Raw genomic sequence first — 25,582 nt, 5'->3', positions numbered from 1 at the left:
TCCTCCTAGTGTGGATGGAAAATGACCAGCTTGTAATAAGAGTAAGCCATTCCATTATTTGGCTTGGGGGCTCAGCCATTAGATATGCTGGACAACTGTCCAATAGACAAGAAGATGTGGACAATGTTCTTTTATAGAGACTTAACTGGAAACTAATAGATTATGGACTGTCTTTCCATCTATCAGCTGGACACATTTTGGTGGTGTTTTGATCAGAAAGATCAACTACTAAATCTGATTTTATCAGTGCATGTATGCTTTTTATAAAAAGGGGGGATAAATATTCAGCCAGTGGTGGACAGTGTTTTTTTGGCCACTGGCAGAGTTATGTCCAGATATTCAATGCCGGGCTATGTCTAGGTTTGTGCAACCATAACTTTATTTATTTATCATTCTTGTATCCCACTATTATCCAAAAACAAGTTTCGGTTCAAATTGGCTTACAATTTACATTTTGATGGCGTTACAATAGTGTTGTGCAATGTTGAGAGGGCATCTATAAGAATGTAAGAGTAGCCATCTGGGTCAGACCATTGGTCTATCTAGCCTAGTATCCTGTTTCCAACAGTGGCCAAGTCACAAGTACCTGGCAGAAACTCAAATCGTGGCAACATTCTATGCTACAAATCCCAGGGCAAGCAGTTGCTTCCCTGTATCTGTCTCAATAGGAGACTATGGACTTTTCCTCCAGGAACTTGTCCAAACCTTTTTTAAATCCAGATATGCTAGCCGATGTTACCACATCCTCTGGCAAAGAGTTCCAGAGCTTAACTATTCATTGAGTGAAAAAATATTTCCTCCTCTTTGTTTTAAAAGTTCCATATAACTTCCTTGAGTGTCCCCTAGTCTTTGTACTTTTGGAATGAGTAAAAAAATCGATTTACTTCTACTCATTCTACACTACTCAGGATTTTGTAGACCTCAATCATATCTCCCCTCACCTGTCTCTTTTCCAAGCTGAAGAGCCCTAACCCCTTTAGCCTTTCCTCATACGAGAACAGTTCCATCCCCTTTATCATTTTGGGCACTCTTCTTTTAACCTTTTCTGATTCCACTATATCTTTTTTGAGATATGATGACCAGAACTGAATGCAGTACTCAAGGTGCCGTTGCACCATGGGGCGATACAGAGGCATTATAGTGTTTTCGGTCTTATTCACCAACCCTTTCCTAATAATTCCTAGCATCCTGTTTGCTTTTTTGGCCACTCCCGCACACTGAGCTGATGATTTCAGCGTATTATCTAAAAATGACACCTAGTTCTTTTTCTTCAGTGCTGACCCCCAAGGTGGACCCTAGAATTAGGTAACTATGATTCGGATTATTCTTTCTAGTGTGCATCATCTTGCATTTGTCCACATTAAATTTCATCTGCCATGTGGTGCCCAGTCTTCCTCTTAGAGCAGCAAGCAGATCCCTGGTGTAACTTAGTGGTCGGTGAGTATACTGTAGAGAAGGAGCCCCAGGCCCATATCTCACTCTGATTGGTACACGTGTGGAAAGTGTGTTCCCTCCAAAAAAACCCCACAAATATAGTACATAAGTAATGCCATACTGGGAAAAGACCAAAGGTCCATTGAGCCCAGCATTCTGTCCCCGACAGCGGCCAATCCAGGTCAAGGGCACCTGGCAAGCTACCCAAACGTACAAACATTTTATACATGTTATTTCTGAAATTGTGGATTTTTCCCAAGTCCATTTAGTAGCGGTCTATGGACTTGTCCTTTAGGAAACCATCCAACCCCTTTTTAAACTCTGCCAAGCTAACCGCCTTCACTACGTTCTCCAGCAATGAATTCCAGAGTTTAATTATGCGTTGGGTGAAGAAAATTTTCTCCTATTTGTTTTAAATTTACTACACTGTAGTTTCATTGCATGCCCCCTAGTCCTAGTATTTTTGGAAAGCGTGAACAGACGTTTCACATCCACCTGTTCCACTCCACTCATTATTTTATATACCTCTATCATGTCTCCCCTCAGCCGTCTCTTCTCCAAGCTAAAAAGCCCTAGTCTCCTTAGACTTTCTTCATAGGAAAGTCGTCCCATCCCCGCTATCATTTTAGTCGCCCTTCGCTGTACCTTTTCCAATTCTACTATATCTTTCTTGAGATGCAGCGACCAATACTCAAGGTGTGGTTGCACCATGGAGCGATACAACGGCATTATAACATCCTCACACCTGTTCTCCATACCTTTCCTAATAATACCCAACATTCTAGTCGCTTTCCTAGCCACAGCAGCATACTGAGCAGAAGGTTTCAGTGTATTATCAATGACGACACCCATATCCCTTTCTTGGTCCGTAACTCCTAACGTGGAACCTTGCATGACGTAGCTATAATACAGGTTCTTGTTTCCCATATGCATCACCTTTCACGTGTTCACATTAAACATCATCTGCCATTTAGCCACCAGGACTCCCAGTCTCATAAGGTCCTTCTGTAATTTTTCACAATCCTCTCGCGAGTTAACGACTTTGAATAACTTTGTGTCATCAGCAAATTTAATTACCTTACTGGTTACTCCCATCTCTAAATCGTTTATAAATATATTAAAAAGCAGCGGTCCTAGCACAGACCCCTGAGGAACCCCACTAACTACCCTTCTCCATTGTGAATACTGCCCATTTAACCCCACTTTCTGTTTCCTATCCTTCAACCAGTTTTTAATCCACAATAGGACTTTTCCTCCTATCCCATGACCCTCCAATTTCCTCTGTAGCCTTTCATGAGGTTTGTTTTTTTTGTTTGTTTTTGTTACATTTGTACCCCGCGCTTTCCCACTCATGGCAGGCTCAATGCGGCTTACACGGTACTTTGTCAAACACCTTTTGAAAATCCAGATATACAATGTCAACCAGCTCCCCTTTGTCCACGTTTGTTTACTCCTTCAAAGAATTGAAGTAAATTGGTCAGACAAGATTTCCCCACACTAAAACTGCGCTGACTTGGTCTCAGTAATCCATGTCCTTGGATGTGCTCTGTAATTTTGTTTTTAATAATAGCCTCTACCATTTTCCCCGGCACCGACGTCAGACTCACCGGTCTATAATTTCCCGGATCTCCCCTGGAACCTTTTTTTAAAAATCGGCGTTACATTGGCCACCCTCCAATCTTCTGGTACCACACTCGATTTTAAGGATAAATTGCATATCACTAACAGTAGCTCTGCAAGCTCATTTTTCAGTTCTATCAGCACTCTAGGATGAATACCATCCAGTCCAGGAGATTTGCTACTCTTCAGTTTGCTGAACTGCCCCATTACGTCCTCCAGGTTTACTGTGAATTCAGTAAGTTTCTCCGACTTGTCCGCTTGAAATACCATATCCAGTATCCCACCCAAATCTTCCTCGGTGAAGACCGAAGCAGAGAATTCATTTAATCTCTCCGCTACGTCATTGTCTTCCTTGATCACCCCTTTTACCCCTTGGTCGTCCAGCAGCCCAACCGATTCTTTGGCCGGCTTCTTGCTTTTGATATACTGAAAAAAAATTTTACTATGTTTTTTTGCCTCTAATGCTATCTTTTTCTGTAATCCCTCTTGGCCTTCTTTAACTGTGCCTTGCATTTGCTTTGGCACTCCTTATGTTATTTTCAGATGGTTCCTTCTTCCATTTTCTGAAGGCGTTTCTTTTAGCCCTAATACCTACTGTACCTACATATAGGTGACACCTGCAGGCTTAAGGGCTATTGTAGTGGTAGTTGGATACAGTACATTTTTTGGAGGTCTCACCATATAATATAATGGGGTTATGGTGAGATGTGTACCTGAGATGTTGTGTTTGAAGTCTACTGCTCTGCTATGATGTCTCTGTGGTGAGTCTACTGTCTACTAAGAACCCTGCCCCCCAACATCCCAATGGCTTTTTTGTGTGTTTTTCCCTAGGACATTTATTTTTCAAAAATGGCACCAATAGATAGATTTACTGATCCTCAAAAGATCTAGTAAACAGTGATTTTTGAAACAAAAAGATAGACATTTTTCTGGCTTGAAAATTGCTATGTTCGCCACTCGATTTGTGGACGTTTTCAGCAAAATGCCCTAAATCAGACTTAAATGTCATATCGAAAATGACCTTCCTCCACATCATCCAGGAAATCACTTTGAATATCGACCCCCTTCTCATCGAGAAGGAAAAAAGGGGGTGGTTTAGTTATTGTTTTTAAGCAGTTCTTATCTGTGCCTGTTGCTGCTACTTAAAAACAACATGGTTTGGTCAAAAATAAGAATATATCCAGACTTATCAAGAGAGACTCAGAAGAGGTGTAAAGCCTTTTTGGCTTTGCGCACAAGAACTGTGGCAATAGGAGCTACCTTCCTATTGAAATTTCCTTGTGTATGTAGAATTACGTTTCAATCTAAACAGTTTCAATTTTTTGACCCCAAACAGCTAGAGGAATTTCTACTTAGTAGGGAAGAGGTTAATGTAGTGGTTTAATCCCATATGAACACTGTTTAACAGCCTTGGAGTGACGCTTCATTAATATAATTTACAATGTATGATTATTTCCTCTAGATTATATGACTAACTAGTAAGAAATGCCCGTTTCTGGAAAAAATGAAACGGGCGCTAGCAGGGTAATCCCCCCCCCCGTCCTCCCTCCCGAGTTGCAGACACCCCCTTCGTGCCTCCGTTCCGAGTTGCACACCTCTCTTCCTCCCTTCGTCCCTCAGTGACGTGGTTGCGAGGGCCACCCCGCCCTCAACGTCATCGCGTTTTGACGCGAGGGCCGCCCCGCCCTCAACATCATCGCGTTTTGACGTGAGGGCGGAGCTACAGTGACTGGAGCCTGCAGGCCAAACCGGATATCTCGGGCGCCTCAGGTTTCCGGCTTGAGGCTTCAAAGTGCCTTTTATATATATAGATCTTACATCTTGGAGTGATTTCTTATTCTTGTGGTCGATAATTATATGAAACTTAAATAGTATTTGCTTGTTTATATAATTTTTCATTTCCAAATTGTGCATTATCATTCATAAATGTGAAATTATGTTTGTTAAAAAGCTTTATAAAAATAAAGTTAAACAACATGGTTTGGAAGCCATGTTATGTCAACTACCTATTTCAAATTCTGGGAATGCAGTGGGAGTATTACTGGTCTATAGATCTCCTGGACCTTGGTCTTCAATTTCCTCTATGTTTTATAGTTTCATTTTAGAAGCCTGTACTAGATTTTCAAAATTAGTGTTATTAGGTGACTTTAATCTACATTTAGAAGATGATAAGGATAGTAATGTATGTGAGTTTTTGTCATTCCTTCAAACTTTGCAATTTATTATGTCATCAAAGGTCTCCACTAATGAAAAGGGGCATAGTTTAGATTTTATTTTTGCTAATGATCCATCTTTAATATCTTTTTGTGAATGGGAACTGTGATTTTGGTCTGATCATTTTCAAAGTACTTTTATTGTACATCAAATATTAATACATCTAATGTTTTATTTTTTTTTATTTGTTACATTTGTATCCCACATTTTCCCACCTATTTGCAGGCTCAATGTGGCTTACATAGTACCGTAAAGGCATTCGTCAATTCCGGTATGAACAAATACAGTAATGTTGTGGTAGAATAAGGTTCGTGTGTACAGACACATTAGGGAATTGCAGAGAGGATGTTAAACAAAATTGTTTTAGAAACAATAAGCTGGGTAGAAGAAGGTTTGATCCTATGCATTTTTGGAATAGGGCAATTTCCTCATTAAATACTTCAGCGGAACATCCTGATGTATTATTATCTACCTGGATTAATTCTATTCAAAATATTTTAGATAGTATGGCTCCCAAATATGAATTTAACTCTGTGCGAATGAATAAATCTCCTTGGTTTTCTAGTGAACTGTTAGAGCATAAAAGGAAATGCCATAGGCTAGAACGGTATTGGCATAAGAAAGAAGAAGCGACATGACCACATCACACCATTTTTGCAAAAGCTTCACTGGCTATCAGTACAATACAGGGCCAAATTTAAAACTCTGATTTTCAAGGCCCTTACAGGAAATGGCCCAGAGTACTTGAAGAACAGGATCTCACTCTACACACCTCCAAGGTTAGTAAGGTCCTCCCAAGGTGTATCCCTAACCACACTCTCTCCAAAGGACATCTCACGATGTGATACCCGCAAGCGAGCCTTCTCCAGAGTAGCCTCCACAATCTAGAATGCGCTCCCTGAAAGACTTTGCTACCCTAGCTAAGATTCAAGCAACTTTCTGATCTGGTTTGCAACTTTCTTTAAATGAATCCCTTTATTTTCTTACTCCTATTACTCTAGCTTAACTATCTATCCACCTTATATTTGAAAGAGAAAAACGCCTAGATTTCGACCCAAATCGGGAGATAGACGTTTATCTCACAAAAATGAATAAATCGGTATAATGGAAAGCCGATTTTGGACGTTTTCAACTGCACTCCATCGCGGAAGCATACAAAGTTGACGGGGCGTGTCGGAGGCGTGGCAAAGGTGGAACTGGGGCGTGGTTATCGGCCGAGGAGAGATGGGTGCCTTTCGCCGATAATGGAAAAAAAGTATGCGTTTGTAGCTAGAATTTAGGGCACTTTTCCTGGACCCTGTTTTTTCACGAATAAGGCCCCAAAAAGTGCCCTAAATGACCAGATTACCCCCAGAGGGAATCGGGGATGACCTCCCCTGACTCCCCCAGTGGTCACTAACCCCCTCCCACCACAAAAAATGATGTTTCACAACTTTTTATTTTCACCATCAAATGTCATACCCACCTCCCTGGCAGAAGTATGCAGGTCCCTGGAGCAGTTATTAGGGGGTGCAGTGGACTTCAGGCAGGTGGACCCAGGCCCATCCCCCCCCTACCTGTTACAATTGTGCTGCTTAATGCTTAGTCGTCCAACCCCCCCCAAACCCACTGTACCCACATGTAGGTGCCTCCCTTCATCCCTTAGGGCTATAGTAATGGTGTAGACTTGTGGGCAGTGGGTTTTGAGGGGGATTTGGGGGGCTCAACACACAAGGGAAGGGTGCTATGCACCTGGGAGCTCTTTTACCTTTTTTTTTTTGTTTTTGTAAAAGTACCCCCTAGGGTGCCCGGTTGGTGTCCTGGCATGTGAGGGGGACCAGTGCACTACGAATCCTGGCCCCTCCCACGAACAAATGCCTTGGATTTATTCGTTTTTGAGCTGGGCGCTTTCATTTTCCATTATCACTGAAAAACAAAAACGCCCAGCTCACAAATTGTCGAATAAAACATGGACGTCTATTTTTTTCGAAAATGCGGTTCGGTCCGCCCCATCACGGACCCGTTCTTGGAGATAAACGCCCATGGAGATAGACATTTTCGTTCAATTATGCCCCTCCACGTGTTCCATCTTTGCTTATAGCCTAGGTTGTCTATGAAAATGTTTTATTATGTATTGTGTTGATATTGTAATGTAGCATACTGTGCCATACTTTGTATTGTGTATTTTCACTGCTGTAATTGTCTATTGCTTATGTTTGACTTATTCTTGCTGTACACCACCTTGAGTGAATTCCTTCAAAAAAGCCAGTAAATAAATCCTAATCCTATATAATAATTCTCACCATCAACGTTCTAATGTGGGACTGCCTGTGTCCGTGGCTCCTGGATTTGCTGAGCTAGGCTCCGTAGCCAGGATGACGTCACTCACAGCTCATCCCCTGCCTGGGAATCAGCTGTCAGTGCGCCGCTCCCTGTCACTTCGGAGCAAGTGGCAGGGAGCGGCACATCAAAAAACTACAAGCGCGGAAACAAAGAACCACCCCCCCCCTTGGAGCATCACCCAAGCCCCCCCTCCCCGGCACAAACACCCCCTCCCCCCACCCGAAGCACATCTCCCCCTGCCTCCCTCTCCCCCTTGCAGCCACCCATGTCCAGCGACCCTCCTCTCCCCTGCCCCCCTCCAGCCACCCATGTCCAGCGGCAACCCTGCTCTCTCTCTGCCCCCCCCCCCCAGCCACCCATATCCAGCGACCCTGCTCACTCACCTGCCCCTCCTTCATCCACCCAGGTTGTGTTTAACGAAATCTTCAGGGCAGGCAGGAAAGATCCACGTTCCTTCCTGCCCGCTGCTGGTGCTCCCCTGATGCTGGATCGCTGTTCAAAATGGCCGCTGATACTTACAAGGGCAGCCTCCAAGACTTCAACAGAAGTCTTGGCGGCCATTTTCAACAGCAATCCGGCAGCAGGGGAGCGCCAGCACCAGCAGCGGGCAGGCAGGAACGTGGATCTTTCCTGCCTGCCACAAAGATTTCGTTAAACACAACCTGGGTGGATGAAGGAGGGGCAGGTGAGAGAGCAGGGTCGCTGGACATGGGTGGCTGGAGGGGGGACAGGGGAAGAGCAGGGTCGCTGGGCATGGGTGGCTGCAGGGGGGGCGGGGGGGGTCGGTAGACATGGGTGGCTGCAGGGGGGCAGGGGAAGAGCAGGGTCGCTGGGCATGGGTGGCTGCAGGGGGGGGCAGGGGGAGAGGAGGGTCGCCGCTGGACATGGGTGGCTGCAAGGGAGGCAGGGGGAGAGGAGGGTTGCAGGACATGGGTGGCTGGAGGGAGGCAGGGGAGAGGAGGGTCGCTGGACATGGGTAGCTGCAGGGGGGCAGGGGGGAGGGGAGGGTTACTGGACATGGATGGCTGCAGGGGGTCCTAAGACCAGAAAGGTGGGGGGTCCTAAGCCCAGAAAGGTGTGGGTGAGGGGGTCCTAAGACCAGAAAGGTGCGGGTGGAAGGGGGGCCTCAGACCATAAAGGGAGGGGGGAGGGGGGTGCACACTCACTCTCACTCTATCACATACATTGTCTCTGACACACTCTCTGTCTCTCACACTCTACATCTCTCACACACACTCTCTCTCTCTCTCTCAAACATACACTCCGAGGAAAACCTTGCTAGCGCCCGTTTCATTTCTGACAGAAACGGGCCTTTTTTTACTAGTAAATAAATAAAATAAAGATGAGGCTTGTTGGAAGGTTGTTCTGAATGATTATAAAAAGAATTCAAATTTTGCTAGCAGATCATAATATTCACAGTTGGTGGGAATTGAGAAACCAAATTTGAAGAAATGATTTGGTTTGTTGCAAGAAAGTTTATTTTTACCTAACTCTTCGTCTTCTTCTCCTTAGCCTTCTGCAAAGGCATTAGCTGATTGCTTCAAAAGTTTCTGCTATTTATAGAACTTTTGAGGTCTCCCAAGAGTCAGATGTGAATTCTAATTTAGAATTGGTAAATGTAACCTCTGAACAGATTCCAGCTAATAGATTGTGTTCTACATTTGAATCTATTTCACAGTCTGTTTTAACTCGTCTGGTAAATAAACTCTTGAGGTCTAGTTTAGTTGCCCATTGAACAAAATTCCATCTTATTTGTTAAAAGATCCTCCCACTGAGTTGTTGAACTGGCTTGGTTTATTTGTTAAATCTGTACTGAAATTGAAGCTAAGGGCTCCCGCATTAACCCTGCGGTAACCGGGCAGAGCATGGCGATAGCCGATTACTGCCAGGTTACTGCTACGCAAGCCATTTCCATGGGTTTTCTTTTCCCCCCGGAAATGACACATTCTCAGGGAGGGACTACCACCGGTGGCTGCGTTGGACCTGCAGTAGTCCAGGAAGAACGAGCGGCAAGCCCGCGTTGGGCTTACTGCCGCTCTGTAAAAGGACCCCTTTATTTGGTCTTGTCTTCTAAGCAGTTTTCTAGAGTTCAAATGATTCAAAATTCTGCTGCTCGATTGATATTTCAGAAAACTCATTGGGATCATGTAACACCTCTGTTGGATGCCCTGCACTGGCAACCAGTGCAGGCATGGGTTATTTTTAAAGTGCTCTGCTTGGTGTCTAAATTTATGGATGGCACTTGCCCTGAAGACAGTTCCCAGTTGTTGAATATATTAAAGTTTAGGGCAAATTCCATGAGTTGTAATAACTTGATGTTAGCTTTTTCTTCTGTTAAGGTGGTGCACCTTAAAACTGTTTTCTCTAAATCTTTTTTTCTTTGCCGCTCTCCAGCTTTGGAATAATCTTCTTTCTGAACTTTGTTCAGTGACAAATTATTTTCTATTTCGCAAAGCTTTGAAAACTTATTTGTATACTAGGTTATGAGGTTTTTATTGTTTTTCTGATAAATTTACTTTTGCAGTTCCTTGTTAACTTTTCTGATAGTTTGTTATTGGTGTTTACTTTGTTCACAAATTTGTAACTTGAATCTTGATTAAGAGAGATGGTGTGTAACAAGTCCTCATTAACATAGCATTAACATAACAAGCTGTGACTTCAACCATGTTGTGCCCAAACTTCTCTTCTGAGCATGCCTCTTCTAGAAATACAATGCCTACTTGCCCCACTCATACTTTTAGGTGTGATCGAATTTTAAAAGAGACCTTTCACGCACAAAGGGCCTCTTTTACCAAGCTGCAGCAAAAGGTGGCCTGCGCTGCTGTCAGCATGTGTTTTTGACAAGCACCGAGGCCCCCCTTGTACTGCAGCAGGTAAAAGGTAACATAGTAGATGACGGCAGAAAAAGACCTGCACGGTCCATCCAGTCTGCCCAACAAGACAACTCATATGTGCTACTTTTTTTGTATACCCTACGGTCTGTGCCAGAGCTGGTGGTGAGAGGCAGGGATAGTGCTGGGCAGACTTATACGGTCTGTGCCAGAGCCGGCGGTGGTGGGAGGCAGGGATAGTGCTGGGCAGACTTATACGGTCTGTGCCAGAGCTGGTGGTGGGAGGCGGGGCTGGTGGTTGGGAGGCGGGGATAATGCTGGGCAGACTTATATGGTCTGTGCCAGAGCCGGTGGTTGGGAGGCGGGTATAGTGCTGGGCAGACTTATACGGTCTGTGCCCTGAAGATAGGTCTTTCTTTTTTTTTTTTTTAGGAAATGGTCATGTGGCAAGTGAAGCACTTGCTGTGCGGCCATTTCAGGCGGGAGCCTTTACCATCGCCCATTGAGGTGGCAGTAAGGGCTCTCATGCTAGCCTGGTAGTATCCGGGCAGCTTGCGGCACTGCCCAATTACCACCAGGTACACACTGGATATGATGCACTGGGAGTGGGAACTACCACTGGGCTGCTACGGTAGCCTGGCAGTACTTCCTTTTGTAGTGAGCGGTAAGCCCACACTGGGTTTACCGCTGGTTTGTAAAAGGGGTCCCAAATGTCCATTATTATTCTACTTTTGAACTGTGTTTTGAATCATAGCTATTGGAAGATTAAGAGGGGTGTAAAATAAAGCCATTTATAACCCAAAAGTTACACGACTCTCCTCTCATTTCAGGCAATGGGCCACATCATGATCGCTGCAGTGTTTATAATGAGAACAACTTGGTCGATGGAGTTTACTGCTATCCAGTGGGGCACTGGATTGAGAGCACTGGGCACAGTGATGAAATGAAGCATACGACTGACTTCTATTTTCATATTGCAGACCACCAAGCTATGCACTGTTCCAGGTAAAGCGCCAGATGGTACAGTGTTGCATTTATGCTGGACTCACAGTAACGCATTCGGAGTAGGGGGCCCTGATCTACATATACTTACCATGTCAATTAACAATGCCAAGGTCAATATTCAAAAGCATTTGTGTGGTTAGAATCTGAGAGCTTTTTAAAGAAAGAATTATGGAAGCCAATTGATAGTTTGGCTGGACATCTCGATATCCAATCAAATATTATCTGTGCAAGTGTAGGACAAGCTAGGGGAATTCAGAGAACAGGGTATAAAGTTATCCATTTATCAGGACTATACAAATAGGATACCTTACTTGCACAGATTCAGAGATGGTACCTAAATGGATAGGGCTACTCAGTTTCAGATGAAAGATAAGCAGATCAATTTTTCTATTATATATAGCCAGGGGTCCTGTCTCTAAATATTGGTCCCACTATTTTTTTATACAGTGGATTCATGTGTTACAGAAGCTCTCACACTGGGGAAAGGAAAAAGCAAAGAGGAGCAAAGGATAGAGAAAGAGGACAAAAGAGGGGGAGAGAAGAAAGAATAGAATGAATTGGAAAAAAAGGAAAGTAAGTGAAGGTAGAAAAAAAGAGGAAAACAACACTGACAAAACCAATTTATTAATCCTGAATAAACTGACAGACAGAAATTGGCCCTTCTGAATGCAGATGGTAAGTATAAAGAAAGGATCAACCCGTCTTTGACAGAGGCAACAATGCCAAATTAACAGCTATAGTTATTAACATTAATGTGTGTTATTAGTAACTAGATCCCATTGCAGAAAATGGGACCTGCAATATATAACACACATTAATGGCATTAGTGAGCACTAAAGTGTTAAAAAAGACAAATGTACTATACAAGTTACAGAGATTGGAAAAAAAAGCAAAACGCTCACACTGGATATTGACCCAGACAACTTTGTCATCACTGAAGAGTGTTTCTTGTATCCTGATAGAAACAGTTTATTGTGATGTTGTGTTATGAATGAAAAACAGTTTATTTTATGTTTACTTTTACAGTAAGCTGTATTTTCGTTTGTAGATGGGGAACATAACTAACAATACCACATAAATATTTATCAAGAACACAGAGTTTTGAAGCAGGATATGGAAATAACTGTATAAACTGGAGAACTTTTGTGTTTTACATTTCAGTTTCATATGGCTATTTTTTTTTCACTTTTTATTTTTTAATTTCCAAATGCATAAGGATTAATATTGCATTGAAAATACAAGATGATACACATGAAAATAAGCAACTAAAATATATATAAAAAGGAGTCTTCACTTTGGCCGCTTAACTGTGCAAGTACTGGCACTGGTGCCTGCATAGGTAAAGTGACAGGTCCTCTATCCTCTCCAATTCATTCCCCCTCTCTGATCAATCCTCCTTCAGAGCAACCCCCCCCCCCCCCGCCAATTCCAATCTCCTTCTGGCTGATTCCCCTTCAAAGCAAAACCTTCCAAATTCTGATCCCTCTCTGGCTGATCACCCTCATCATAAGACCACCACTTGGGGTCAGCACTGCTATTTTTGAACCTGGAGTCGGATAGGGTAGTAGCGAAAGGAGACCACCCCCATCCTAGCCCACTAACCTACCAGAGATCACCTCCAGGTATGTCCATGGAGGTGGAGGTGGGGTCCAGGGGATGTGGGAGGAGGGGTTTGGGTTGGACAAAGAGGGACAGGGTGGATTGAAAACAGGAAGGACTGGTTGAAGGGGGATTGGCTAGAGGAGGATTGGAATTGGGGGGTTTTGCTTGGAAAGGGCATTGGCCATTGACAGAGCAGAATTGAGGAGGAGGAGGGGAGGACCTGTCATATTAGTGACAGACCTCCTTATTTGTGTCCTGGTTGAATATCAGCAGGGCCCTACATAAGTGCCAGTGGCCAGCACATGCCCTGATAGGCCCAGATGTTTAATGCTGGAGCCTGGGCATGGCCTGGCATTGAATATCTGGGTTGAAGTTGGCCGGCGGCAGTCAGCCCTTAAAAAATACTGGCCACCGCTGGGTGAATGTTGACCAGTCTATCTCCAGTTCTCCTATCCTCTCTCCAGTGAAAATAAGTCTGCTCTGCTTGCTTTTAGTATAACTAGTAGCAGAGACAGTGGGAAGGATCCAGCTAATAGGAAGACTGTGGCAGCGGAGCACTGAAAGGCAGCTCTAGTCACACAAAATATGAGTAGTATCTAGCCAATGCAAAGGCAGTGAGATTGGATCATGGGAAGACAGCTCTAGTCATGGGAAGGGAGGAGGTGAGCTGAAGGAGGCTCCTGTAGAGAAGAACTGGTTTCTGTATATAGTGGGGGTAGAAAAGAAATGAAGCTTCCCCAAAAATGCCCCAATAAATTTCTATGAGAGAAACTTTTCCAATAGCAGCAGCATATACAGTGGTGGAAATAAGTATTTGATCCCTTGCTGATTTTGTAAGTTTGCCCACTGACAAAGACATGAGCAGCCCATAATTGAAGGGTAGGTTATTGGTAACAGTGAGAGATAGCACATCACAAATTAAATCCGGAAAATCACATTGTGGAAAGTATATGAATTTATTTGCATTCTGCAGAGGGAAATAAGTATTTAATCCCTCTGGCAAACAAGACCTAATACTTGGTGGCAAAACCCTTGTTGGCAAGCACAGCGGTCAGACGTCTTCTGTAGTTGATGATGAGGTTTGCACACATGTCAGGAGGAATTTTGGTCCACTCCTCTTTGCAGATCATCTCTAAATCATTAAGAGTTCTGGGCTGTCGCTTGGCAACTCGCAGCTTCAGCTCCCTCCATAAGTTTTCAATGGGATTAAGGTCTGGTGACTGGCTAGTCCACTCCATGACCCTAATGTGCTTCTTCCTGAGCCACTCCTTTGTTGCCTTGGCTGTATGTTTTGGGTCATTGTCGTGCTGGAAGACCCAGCCACGACCCATTTTTAAGGCCCTGGCGGAGGGAAGGAGGTTGTCACTCAGAATTGTACGGTACATGGCCCCATCCATTCTCCCATTGATGCGGTGAAGTAGTCCTGTGCCCTTAGCAGAGAAACACCCCCAAAACATAACATTTCCACCTCCATGCTTGACAGTGGGGACGGTGTTCTTTGGGTCATAGGCAGCATTTCTCTTCCTCCAAACACGGCGAGTTGAGTTCATGCCAAAGAGCTCAATTTTTGTCTCATCTGACCACAGCACCTTCTCCCAATCACTCTCGGCATCATCCAGGTGTTCACTGGCAAACTTCAGACGGGCCGTCACATGTGCCTTCCGGAGCAGGGGGACCTTGCGGGCACTGCAGGATTGCAATCCGTTATGTCGTAATGTGTTACCAATGGTTTTCGTGGTGACAGTGGTCCCAGCTGCCTTGAGATCATTGACAAGTTCCCCCCTTGTAGTTGTAGGCTGATTTCTTACCTTCCTCATGATCAAGGATACCCCACGAGGTGAGATTTTGCGTGGAGCCCCAGATCTTTGTCGATTGACAGTCATTTTGTACTTCTTCCATTTTCTTACTATGGCACCAACAGTTGTCTCCTTCTCGCCCAGCGTCTTACTGATGGTTTTGTAGCCCATTCCAGCCTTGTGCAGGTGTATGATCTTGTCCCTGACATCCTTAGACAGCTCCTTGCTCTTGGCCATTTTGTAGAGGTTAGAGTCTGACTGATTCACTGAGTCTGTGGACAGGTGTCTTTCATACAGGTGACCATTGCCGACAGCTGTCTGTCATGCAGGTAACGAGTTGATTTGGAGCATCTACCTGGTCTGTAGGGGCCAGATCTCTTACTGGTTGGTGGGGGATCAAATACTTATTTCCCTCTGCAGAATGCAAATAAATTTATATACTTTCCACAATGTGATTTTCCGGATTTAATTTGTGATGTGCTATCTCTCACTGTTACCAATAACCTACCCTTCAATTATGGGCTGCTCATGTCTTTGTCAGTGGGCAAACTTACAAAATCAGCAAGGGATCAAATACTTATTTCCACCACTGTATGCTCTGATTCACTATAACACAGATTAAGGAATTGCATCTTTCAAACTTTCTTCCCTCTCATTTGCTTTCCCAATCACTGACACAAAGAATGCCAGCATAGATATAGTTATGTACAACCACGTCCATGCATGTACGCATTCACATGGAAGTGTGCACACACACATACAAACACACATGCAATGACACAAACAAATGTGTACAGACATTTCAGTCAACACATACATAGACAGATAAACATACAAAACACAGATGCACAAACACTCAAACGCATACAAAATACACACACACACACATGCAATGCAGATACAAAGACAGATGTTTGTGTGCACAGACACATAACACACATATATATACACCCCCTAGGGAATGGAAAGAATTTCATGAGTTATGCTCTGCATGCTTTCCCCACTTGTTAATGTTCAGTTATTTTATTTTTACAAATTTTAGCTTGTAGCCCCAGGTCGCTGTGTTGACTTAGCAATAATTGGTCGTTTATTTTTAGCTCTGAAGCTGCAGTTCCACTCAGCATTGGCTCTTCTCTTTTTCATGTGCATTATAATCACAGGATGTCATTATTGTCTGTCCTCCTTCATGGATAATAGTCCCTCATACCTAATAATAAGACAGTTTTGATTATTTCATAGATAATGACATATCTTCTATACAAATATGATTTAAAAATCAGACCTTCTACATAGCATTTTTCTTTACAAAGCAGATGGATTTTCTTAGCTTTTCACTTGCATGCTTTGTTCCTCTGCATTCTAACAGGTTTCAGTGCCAGAAAGGATAACTGTAGATTCTACAGGTAGGATAATGGATGTTTGAGTCCATTTGTGTGAAAATAGGCAAGTAGTTTGAGAGACTGAATGAGTGCCAAGCCTTTTATGAATTATGTATACTGTTGCCAATGATAGATGTGCAAATGGAGCCATATACAATTGAAAGGGTATCCAGGAAATGTACATTTTGAAAAAAAAGGCAACATTGGAAAGGAGATATGTACGTAGAAATGGTAGTATATGGATATATATGTGGTGGATTTTGCAAATTTTCATATACAAGAGCAGCTAATTAGCCAGCTGTCCTCAAAGATCCAAACTTTAGACTGAGGAGATGGTTTTGAACTTCACATTTATTCCCAAACATTCCCAAGATCCAGGTCAAAAAGGGAAGTGAAATGAAATGATTGCACTGGCTGCTCTCCTTAGAGCACAGCAGACGTGCCTGGATGACAGACACAGGCGATACAAGTGACTCAGAGCATGTATAAATACGAATAGTCAAAACTTTTCAGATATACATGTATTGCTATTCTAAAATAAGGAATACATGTATATTGCGAAGGATAGCCCAGAACTTATTTCCTTTCTGTACACAAAAAATCTTGTATTCTACTATACATGGGGCCTATTTACTATGAGGTCGATATTCAAAGTGATTTAACTGGGCAGGAGAGGCTCTTTCCTGGTTAGTTTGCTTATGTGGGCTATTTGCTGATATTCAGTGACAGTTAACCGGATAGTGCCACTGAACATCGGCACTAACTGGTCAAAGCAAAACTGGCTATTTTGTGGGCAGTCTGGGGTGGCATTGGCACTTATGTAGCTAAGTGCCAATATTCAGCACATAACTACATAAGTTAAACTGGACAAAAAGGACTGCATAAATCAGAGTCCTAGTCGATATTCAGCTGGGGCCCACATAAGACAGTTATGCAAGCCCTGGCTGAATATTGGCTGGGACTCACATAACCTTTTTTTTGTTCTTAGCCTTGCAATACTCCTCTCGACCCCATGAAAAAGCCCTCCCACTTCCCTCCCCCTCCTTCAGCCATCATGTAGACCCCCTTCAGCCCCCCTGGTCTAGGTAGGCCCCGTGGGCCTACCTTTGCTACTTGGTAGACCAGTGGGGGTGTTGGAGGCAGGAACATAGTCCACTCACTCCTGCCCCATGCTGCTGGCTGTAGAAAATGGCTGCCATGACCTCTTGCAACATCTCACGGTATTTGTGTAGTACCAAGAGGTTGCAGCAGCCATTTCCTACTGCCAGCAGCAAGGGGAAGGAGTGAGTGGACTATGTTACTGCCTTCAACACCCCCACTGGAGTATAATGGGCATCTTGGCGTTTAATGCCAGTTGATTTCTACCGTGAGCTAAAAATGCTATCGTGGCTTAGTAAAAGTCCCCCCCCCCTCAAAGAAGAGCGACCAAAATGATAAAGGGAATGGAACTCCTCTTGTATGAGGAAAGGCTAAAGAAGTTAGGGCTCTTCAGCTTGGAAAGGAGATGGATAAGGGGAATATGATTGAGGTCTACAAAATGCTGAATGGTTTAGAATGAATAGAAGTAAATTGATTTTTTACTTGTTCCAAAAGTACAAAGACTAGGGGACACTCAAGGAAGTTACATGGAAATACTTTTAAAACAAATAGGAGGAAATATTTTTTCACTCAACAAATAGTTAAGCTCTGGAACTCTTTGCCAGAGGATGTGGTAACAGCGGTTAGCGTATCTGGGTTTAAAAAAGGTTTGGACAATTTCCTGGAGTTAAAGTCCATAGTCTGCTATTGAGACAGACGTGAAGCAACTGGGATTTGTAGTATAGACTGTTGTCACGATTTGGGTTTGTGCCAGGTACTAGTGACCTGGCTTGGCCACTGTTTGGAAAACCAGATACTGGGCTAGATGGACCATTGGTCTGACCCAGTATGGCTACTCTTATGTTCTTATGAGACCGCATCTTCAAAAAGATATAAACAAGATGGAGTTGGTCCAGAGGGCGACTACTAAAGTGGTCAGTGGTCCTTGTCATAAAGCATATGGGAACAGACTTACTAACAACAAATCAGCAATTTCATGCTTGAGTTCTTTGAGTACCCTTGGATGTATGCCATCCGGTCCAAGTGATTTACTACTCTTTAATTTTTCAATTTGGCTCAGTACATCTTCCAGGTTCACTGAGATTTCCTTTTGTTCCTGTGCATCATCACCCTTGAAAACCATTTTCGGTACAGGCAGATCACTTACATCTTCCATAAAGACAGAAGCAAAGAATTCATTCAGTTTCTCCGCTGTGGCTTGTCCTCCCTGAGTGCCCTTTTTTTGCTCCTTCGTGATCTAACGGCCCCACAGATTCTCTTGCAGGCTTTCTGCTTCTGATGTACCTGAAAAAGTTATTACTGTGAGTTTTAGCCTCTACGGCAAGTTTCTCTTCATTTTTATCTTTATCTCCAGAATTGTACACAGCATTCTACATGAGGTCTCATCAGAGTCTTGGACAAGGGGCATCATTACCTCCTTTTTCCTACTGACCATTCCTCTCCCTATACACCCAAGCAACCTTCTAGCTTTTGCCATTGCCTTTTCTACCTCTTTGGCCACCTTAAGATCATCATGTATGATCACACCCATGTCCCACTTCTCTCTTGCACAATAATAAAGTTTGGTTCATCTTCACTCTGGGACTCCTGGTTTTTTACCCACTGCTTTGTTGTGTTGTGACTATCCGTGGGACTTCGTTGAGTTCTCCACGTTTGTGGATTCTCTACCACTTCTCTCTTGTGCACAAAAGTTCTTCACCCCCTAAACTGTACTGTTCTCTCAGGTTTTTGTAGCCCAAATGCATGATCCTGCATTTTTTAGCATTAAATCTTAGCTGCCAAATTCCAGACCATACTTCAAGCTTTGCCTAGGTCAGTGATGGCGAACCTATGGCACGCGCGCCGTCACCTCAGCCAGTTCCAGCCCCCCCGCCCCGCCCTCCAAGCACCAGGGCCCACCTCCGAATAAAAGTCATACCTGGTCGGGGTTAAGGCGGCATTGGCGGCAGCAGCAGTAGTGAAAAGCGTGCTGATTCGGCGCGCCTTCAGCCTTCCCTTCTGTCTCTCAAGCTCTAGTCCCGCCCTCATTTTCTGTTTCCGCAAGGGCGGGACCACAGAGCTTGAGAGACAGAAGGGAAGGCTGAAGGCGCACCGAGTCAGCACACTTTTCACTGCTGCTGCTGCCGCCGATGCCGCCTTAACCCCGACCAGGTATGACTTTTAAATTTCGGAGGGGGGCCCTGGTACTCGGACGGAGGGAGGGCGGGCTGCTCTGGAAAAGCTTTTGTCTTTGACTCCATTGGTTTTCCTTGTCAGACCAGCCTCCATGTAGGGTTGCTGGTGTGTTTTCACTATGACAGCACTGCAGGATTAAATAAAACACCGTTCCGTTTGTGGGGCACAAAGATTGGCTACCACAGTAGTAGGAAAATGCAGATAGGAGAGAGTCATTGAATGAGCAGCATTCTGGTTCCTCCCACGACAACCCTGGAACTGGGAGGGAGGGAGAGGGGAGGGGGGACCCTGTCTCTGGAACTGGGAGGGAGAGGGGAGGGGGGACCCTGGCCCTGGAACTGGGAGGGAGAGGGGACCCTGTGGAACTCAGAGGGAGGGGGATCCTGTTGAACTGGGAGGGAGGGGGACCCTGGAATTCGAGGGGAGGTGGAGGGGGGACGAGGGGGAGAGGAAGGGGGAACAAGAGGGAGGGGTGAGGGAGAGGGAGGGGGGACGAGAGGGGGAGGGGGAATGGCACTTTGCGATAAATAGATTTTGGGTTGCTATTTGGGCACTCGGTCTCTGAAAGGTTCGCCATCACTGGCCTAGGTCCTTCCTCATGTTATCCACACCATCAGGGGTACCTACCGTATTGCAGATTTTGGTATCATCTGCAAAGAAGCAAACCTTACCAGACAGCCCTTCAGCAATATCCCTTACAAAAATGTTAAAAAGAACTGGCCCAAGAACAGAACCTTGTGGCACACCACTGGTAATATGCTTTTCCTCAGAGTGAACTCCATTTACTGCTACCGTCTATCGCCTTCCACTCAACCAGTTCCTAATCCAGTCAGTCACTTTAGGGCCATTCCAAGGGCATTCAGTTTATTTATTAGTTGTCTATGCAGAACCATGTTAAAGGTTTTGCTAAACTCTTAAGTACACCCTCGATCCAACTCTCTGGTCACCCAGTCAAAGAAATTAATCAGATATGTCTGACAAGACCTGCTTCTTGTAAAACCATGTTGTCTCAAGTCCTACAATCCATTGGATTCCAGAAACTTCACTATTCTGTTTTAAAAGTGTTTCCATTAATTTACTTACCATGGAAGTCAGACTTACCAGCATGTAGCTTCCAACCACTTCCTTACTTCCGCTTATGTGGAGAGGGACCACATCTGCCCTTCTCTAGGCCTCCAGGACTAGTCCCGACTCAAGAGAAGTCTGATGTCAGTGCCGGGCAAAATGGTAGAGACTATTATAAAGAACAAAATTACAGAGCATATTCAAAAGCATGGATTAATGAGACAAAGCCAACATGGATTTAGTGAAGGGAAATCTTGCCTCACCAATCTATTACATTTCTTTCAAGGGGTGAACAAACATGTGGATAAAGGTGAGCCAGTTGATATTGTGTATCTGGATTTTCAGAAGCCATTTGACAAAGTACCTCATGAAAGACTCCAGAGGATATTGGAGAGTCATGGGATAGGAGGTACTGTCCTATTGTGGATTAAAAACTGGTTAAAAGATAGAAAACAGAGAGTAGGGTTAAATGTTCAGTGTTTTCAATGGAGAAGGCTAGTTAGTGGGGTTCCTCAGGGGTCTGTGCTGGGACTGCTGCTTTTTAACATATTTATAAATGATCTAGAGATGGGAGTAACTAGTGAGATAATTAAATTTGCTGATGACACAAAGTTATTCAAAGTCGTTAAATCGCGGGAGGATTGTGAAAAAATACAAGAGGACCTTATGAGACTGGGAGACTGGGCGTCTAAATGGCAGATGACGTTTAATGGAACTGGTCTCCTGCTGCAAGCTGTAAGCAACAGATAAGGAAATGCTTACAGTAGAGCACTGTGGCCCACATCAGTACATGTGACCCCCTACCTGAAGTCTGCAGTGCAAATATGTACCTAGGATCTTTGCCAAGGGGCACTTTTGATGGGACCCAGGTTCCAGCCTGCAGAATGGAGCTGGACTTGGGGGCCAGCATGCCAGGAGTCCCTTGATGCTTATGTCATGGACCATGCAACCGATGAACCCCAGCTTTCCCTCAGACCAGATATCTGGTGCCAGCATTGGTCTAGGAGCATGGCCAGATATTTAACGCTCAGGGGACAAATGTCTACAGATTTCAATGGTGATGTAGGTGGGCAGTCTGTTCCATACTGTGACCCACATTGCTGTTTCTGTCACCTGCTTTGTATTCTTATTTACAGGTAACTGTAACTACATTAGGGCATAATCTCCTTTACTCCTTGTACCTTCAAGAAGTTCCTCTAATCTCCGGAGGGACACTGGATGAGCTCATGGCTGTGGGGTATCTGGAGGTGGAGCCTTCCCAAGCAGAGTCAAGAGGCCATATATTAGCCTTCCATGTCCTGGGAGCTGACTGCCCCCCCCCCCCAATTGGTGAGGAACTGGCCCAGGAATCTGTCTTGAGACACATGTGCATGCACCAGCAACATTCCCTGACAATGTCTCTCATACGGTTGTCTTGCCCATCTCCTTGCCAACTGAAGGGCCTTCCTGCCTCCAGGCACTGACAGGCTAATATCTGGCCTCTTGACTCCACTCAGCAAATGCCCAACTCCCAGATGCCTTACAGCCATGATCTGGGAGAACGGAGTGGTAAAGGAGACTGCAGGCCTGTGGTTCCTCCCTCTCCTCAGGGAACTAGGTTGCTCTCTTATTTTTCTCGAGTTTGATGATTTACTGAAGCCAATGATAATATTGGGGAAAGCTGACATATTTGGTCAGGCTGATGCTCTTTGAGCTTTGAGGCCTTATTTTTGTAGCTACCCCCCCCCCCCCCCCCAATAATCTGTGTTAGCTATTTTATTAGCAAACTGCATGTTTCATGCTTTTTGAGGCTATTTTGAAAATTTGCTGCCCCTTGTATATTTTTTTCTCTCTCCTGTTTAGGTGTATTGCGCGCCTACTTCCATGTATCACCCAGATCATACCTCTTTTATAAGCACGTACTTCTTCATGTATATCTCTCTATATAAAAGGCAACACCAACGTTCTATGAAACCTCCAGCCGGAAGTGTGAAGGGGGAGAGATATCCGGTTTCCCCATGAGTGTCTGCCCCGCTCTCTCTGTAACACAAACAGTCAGTGAAGGAAAACACAGCAAAGCAGTGAAGGACTGAGGGGGGAGGGGAGAGAGGGCAGAGGGCAGGGACACACACACTCCCACATGCACACAGAAGAAAACCTTGCTAGCCCCCGTTTCATTTGCATCAGAAACGGGGCTTTTTTACTAGTGTCCATATATTACCCCTTTTATAAAAATACTACCTAATGCCATTTCTATATGTATATTTGGTACATAGGCTTGGCAGAAATAACCTCTAACTGCCCGGTATTCAGACATAACTTTATCCTGAGAGCTATTCAGATAGAAGTTTGTATATAACGGCTATCTGGATGACTGTGGCACACCCTGTTGTGCATATTCAGCACCCCTCACTGTCTGGATAGCAGCAGTGAATGTCTGAGAATAATTTAAATGTTGCAGCCAGGTTTAAAACAAATGCTGACCACAGTTTAAATATTGACCCAATTATCAATAGTCTGATAACCTTAATATCCCTGTAAAATGAGCATGACAGAACTGGATGCTGAAGGGAATTATTTCAAAGATTTCACACCAGCAAATCTGTTTTCAATAACTGGGCTCAACATGCAGACTGGCAGGATTAAGACTGAAGTAAAAGAGTTGAATAACTAAGGTAGTATCATCCTGACATAATCTTCTGCAGTTTTTTATTGCCTCAGAGGTTTTCAGGGAGTCTCCTGAAAACACTCCTTCCTCTGTACCATGAAGACCTGCTGCTGTAATGGTAGGTACACGTGTCGCAGGCATGCATAGATAAGAACACAAGCATTGCTATACTGGGACAGACCCGAAGGTCCATCAGGCCCAGCATCCTTTTTCCAGTGGCCGATCCAGGTTACAAGTACCTGGCAAGATCCCAAAACAGTACAATACATTTTATGCTGCATATCCTAGAAATAAGCAGTGGATTTTCCCCCAAGTCCATCTTAATAATGGCTTATGGACTTTTCTTTTAGGAAGCTATCCCAACCTTTTTTAAACCCCACTAAACTAACTGCTTTTACCACATTCTCTGACAATGAATTCCAGAGTTTAATTACACGTTGAGTGCAGAAATATTTTCTCCGATTTGTTTTAAATTTACTACTTTGTAGTTTCATTGTGTGCCCCCTAATCCTAGTATTTTTGGCAAGAGTAAAGATGCGATTCACATCTACCCGTTCCACTCCACTCATTATTTTAAAGACCTCTATCATATCTCTCCTCAGCCGTCTTTTCTTCAAGATGAAGAGCCCTAGCTTTCGACATAAAACGGAAGATGGACGTCCTTCTCCCAGAGACGTTTAAATCGGTATAATCGAAACCTGATTTTGGATGTCTCCAACTGCAGTCCATCAAAAGGACGTCCAAAGTTCAAGGGGGCGTGTCGGAGGCTTACTACTACTACTACTACTACTACTATTTAGCATTTCTATAGCGCTACAAGGCATACGCAGCGCTGCACAAACATAGAAGAAAGACAGTCCCTGCTCAAAGAGCTTACAATCTAATAGACAAAAAATAAATAAAGTAATCAAATCAATTAATGTGAACGGGAAGGAAGAGAGGAGGGTAGGTGGAGGCGAGTGGTTACAAGTGGTTACGAGTCAAAAGCAATGTTAAAGAGGTGGGCTTTCAGTCTAGATTTAAAGGTGGCCAAGGATGGGGCAAGACGTAGGGGCTCAGGAAGTTTATTCCAGGCGTAGGGTGCAGCGAGACAGAAGGCGCGAAGTCTGGAGTTGGCAGTAGTGGAGAAGGGAACAGATAAGAAGGATTTATCCATGGAGCGGAGTGCACAGGAAGGGGTGTAGGGAAGGACGAGTGTGGAGAGATACTGGGGAGCAGCAGAGTGAATACATTTATAGGTTAGTAGAAGAAGTTTGAACAGGATGCGAAAACGGATAGGGAGCCAGTGAAGCGACTTGAGGAGAGGGGTAGTATGAGTAAAGCGACCCTGGCGGAAGATGAGACGGGCAGCAGAGTTTTGAACCGACTGGAGAGGGGAGAGGTGACTAAGTGGGAGGCCAGCAAGAAGCAGATTGCAGTAGTCTAAATGAGAGGTGACAAGGGTGTGGATGAGGGTTTTGGTAGAGTGCTTGGAAAGAAAGGGGCGGATTTTACGGATGTTGTAAAGAAAGAAACGACAGGTCTTGGCAATCTGCTGGATATGAGCAGAGAAGGAGAGAGAAGAGTCAAAGATGACCCCAAGGTTTCGAGCTGAGGAGACAGGGAGAATGAGAGAGCCATCAACAGAAATAGAAAACGGAGGGAGCGGGGAGGTGGGTTTGGGGGGGAAAATGAGAAGCTCGGTTTTGGTCATATTTAATTTCAGGTGGCGTTGAGACATCCAGGCAGCAATGTCGGACAAGCACGCTGAAACTTTGGTTTGGATGCAAGGTGAGATATCAGGGGTAGAAAGGTAGATTTGGGAGTCATCAGCATAGAGATGGTAGGAAAAGCCATGGGATGAGATTAATGAACCAAGGGAAGAAGTATAGATAGAAAAGTTTTACATGACGTAACTGCCCGCGACTAAATTTAGTCATGCAGACGGGCACTCAGTGCATTCTGTAAACACTGAAATTTAGGCATATTCTATAAAGTACACCTAAATTTAGGTGTACTTTATAGAATACACCTAGACATATTTTTCTCAGCACCAGTTTTTTTTAGGTGTGATCTAGAATTTAGTCCTTTATGTAGTCCAGTATGCCTGCTTAGTTGTCTGGGCACTGGCACTGGATAGCTACAGTGACCAAATAACTTCCAGGTCCACCCTGACAGGTGCCATGGTGGTCTGCCCAAGTATTCAATGGCACTATCTGGGCAAGTGCTACTGAAAATCCAGATATGGAAGGGAAGTGACTGTGGTTTTTACAACTACATTCAAAGCAGTTTACATAATATATACGGGTACTTATTTGTACCTGGGGCAATGGAGGGTTAAGTGACTTGCCCAGAATCGCAAGGAGCTGCAGTGGGAATCGAACCCGGTTCCACAGGTTCAAAGTCCGCTGCCTA

The 25,582-nt window shown here is 44.3% G+C and overlaps 1 protein-coding gene across 3 annotated transcripts in view; it reads left to right on the top strand.

Annotated features, from left to right (window-relative positions):
* The window catches only part of EPM2A (EPM2A glucan phosphatase, laforin), a 124,686-nt gene that overhangs the window by 75,927 nt on the left and 23,177 nt on the right, over nt 1–25,582 (top strand). For all 3 annotated transcript variants that reach the window (XM_030196576.1, XM_030196577.1, XM_030196578.1), the window contains exon 2: nt 11,252–11,426. In XM_030196576.1, the coding sequence (XP_030052436.1) occupies nt 11,252–11,426 (175 nt within the window). The remainder of the gene's footprint in view (nt 1–11,251; nt 11,427–25,582) is intronic.

The sequence above is a fragment of the Microcaecilia unicolor genome, chromosome 3 (genome assembly GCF_901765095.1).
Source record: "Microcaecilia unicolor chromosome 3, aMicUni1.1, whole genome shotgun sequence".
Classification (NCBI taxonomy): Eukaryota; Metazoa; Chordata; class Amphibia; order Gymnophiona; family Siphonopidae; genus Microcaecilia; species Microcaecilia unicolor.
Note: the sequence above shows the minus strand (reverse complement) of the source record. Positions and strands in the feature narration are given on the sequence as shown.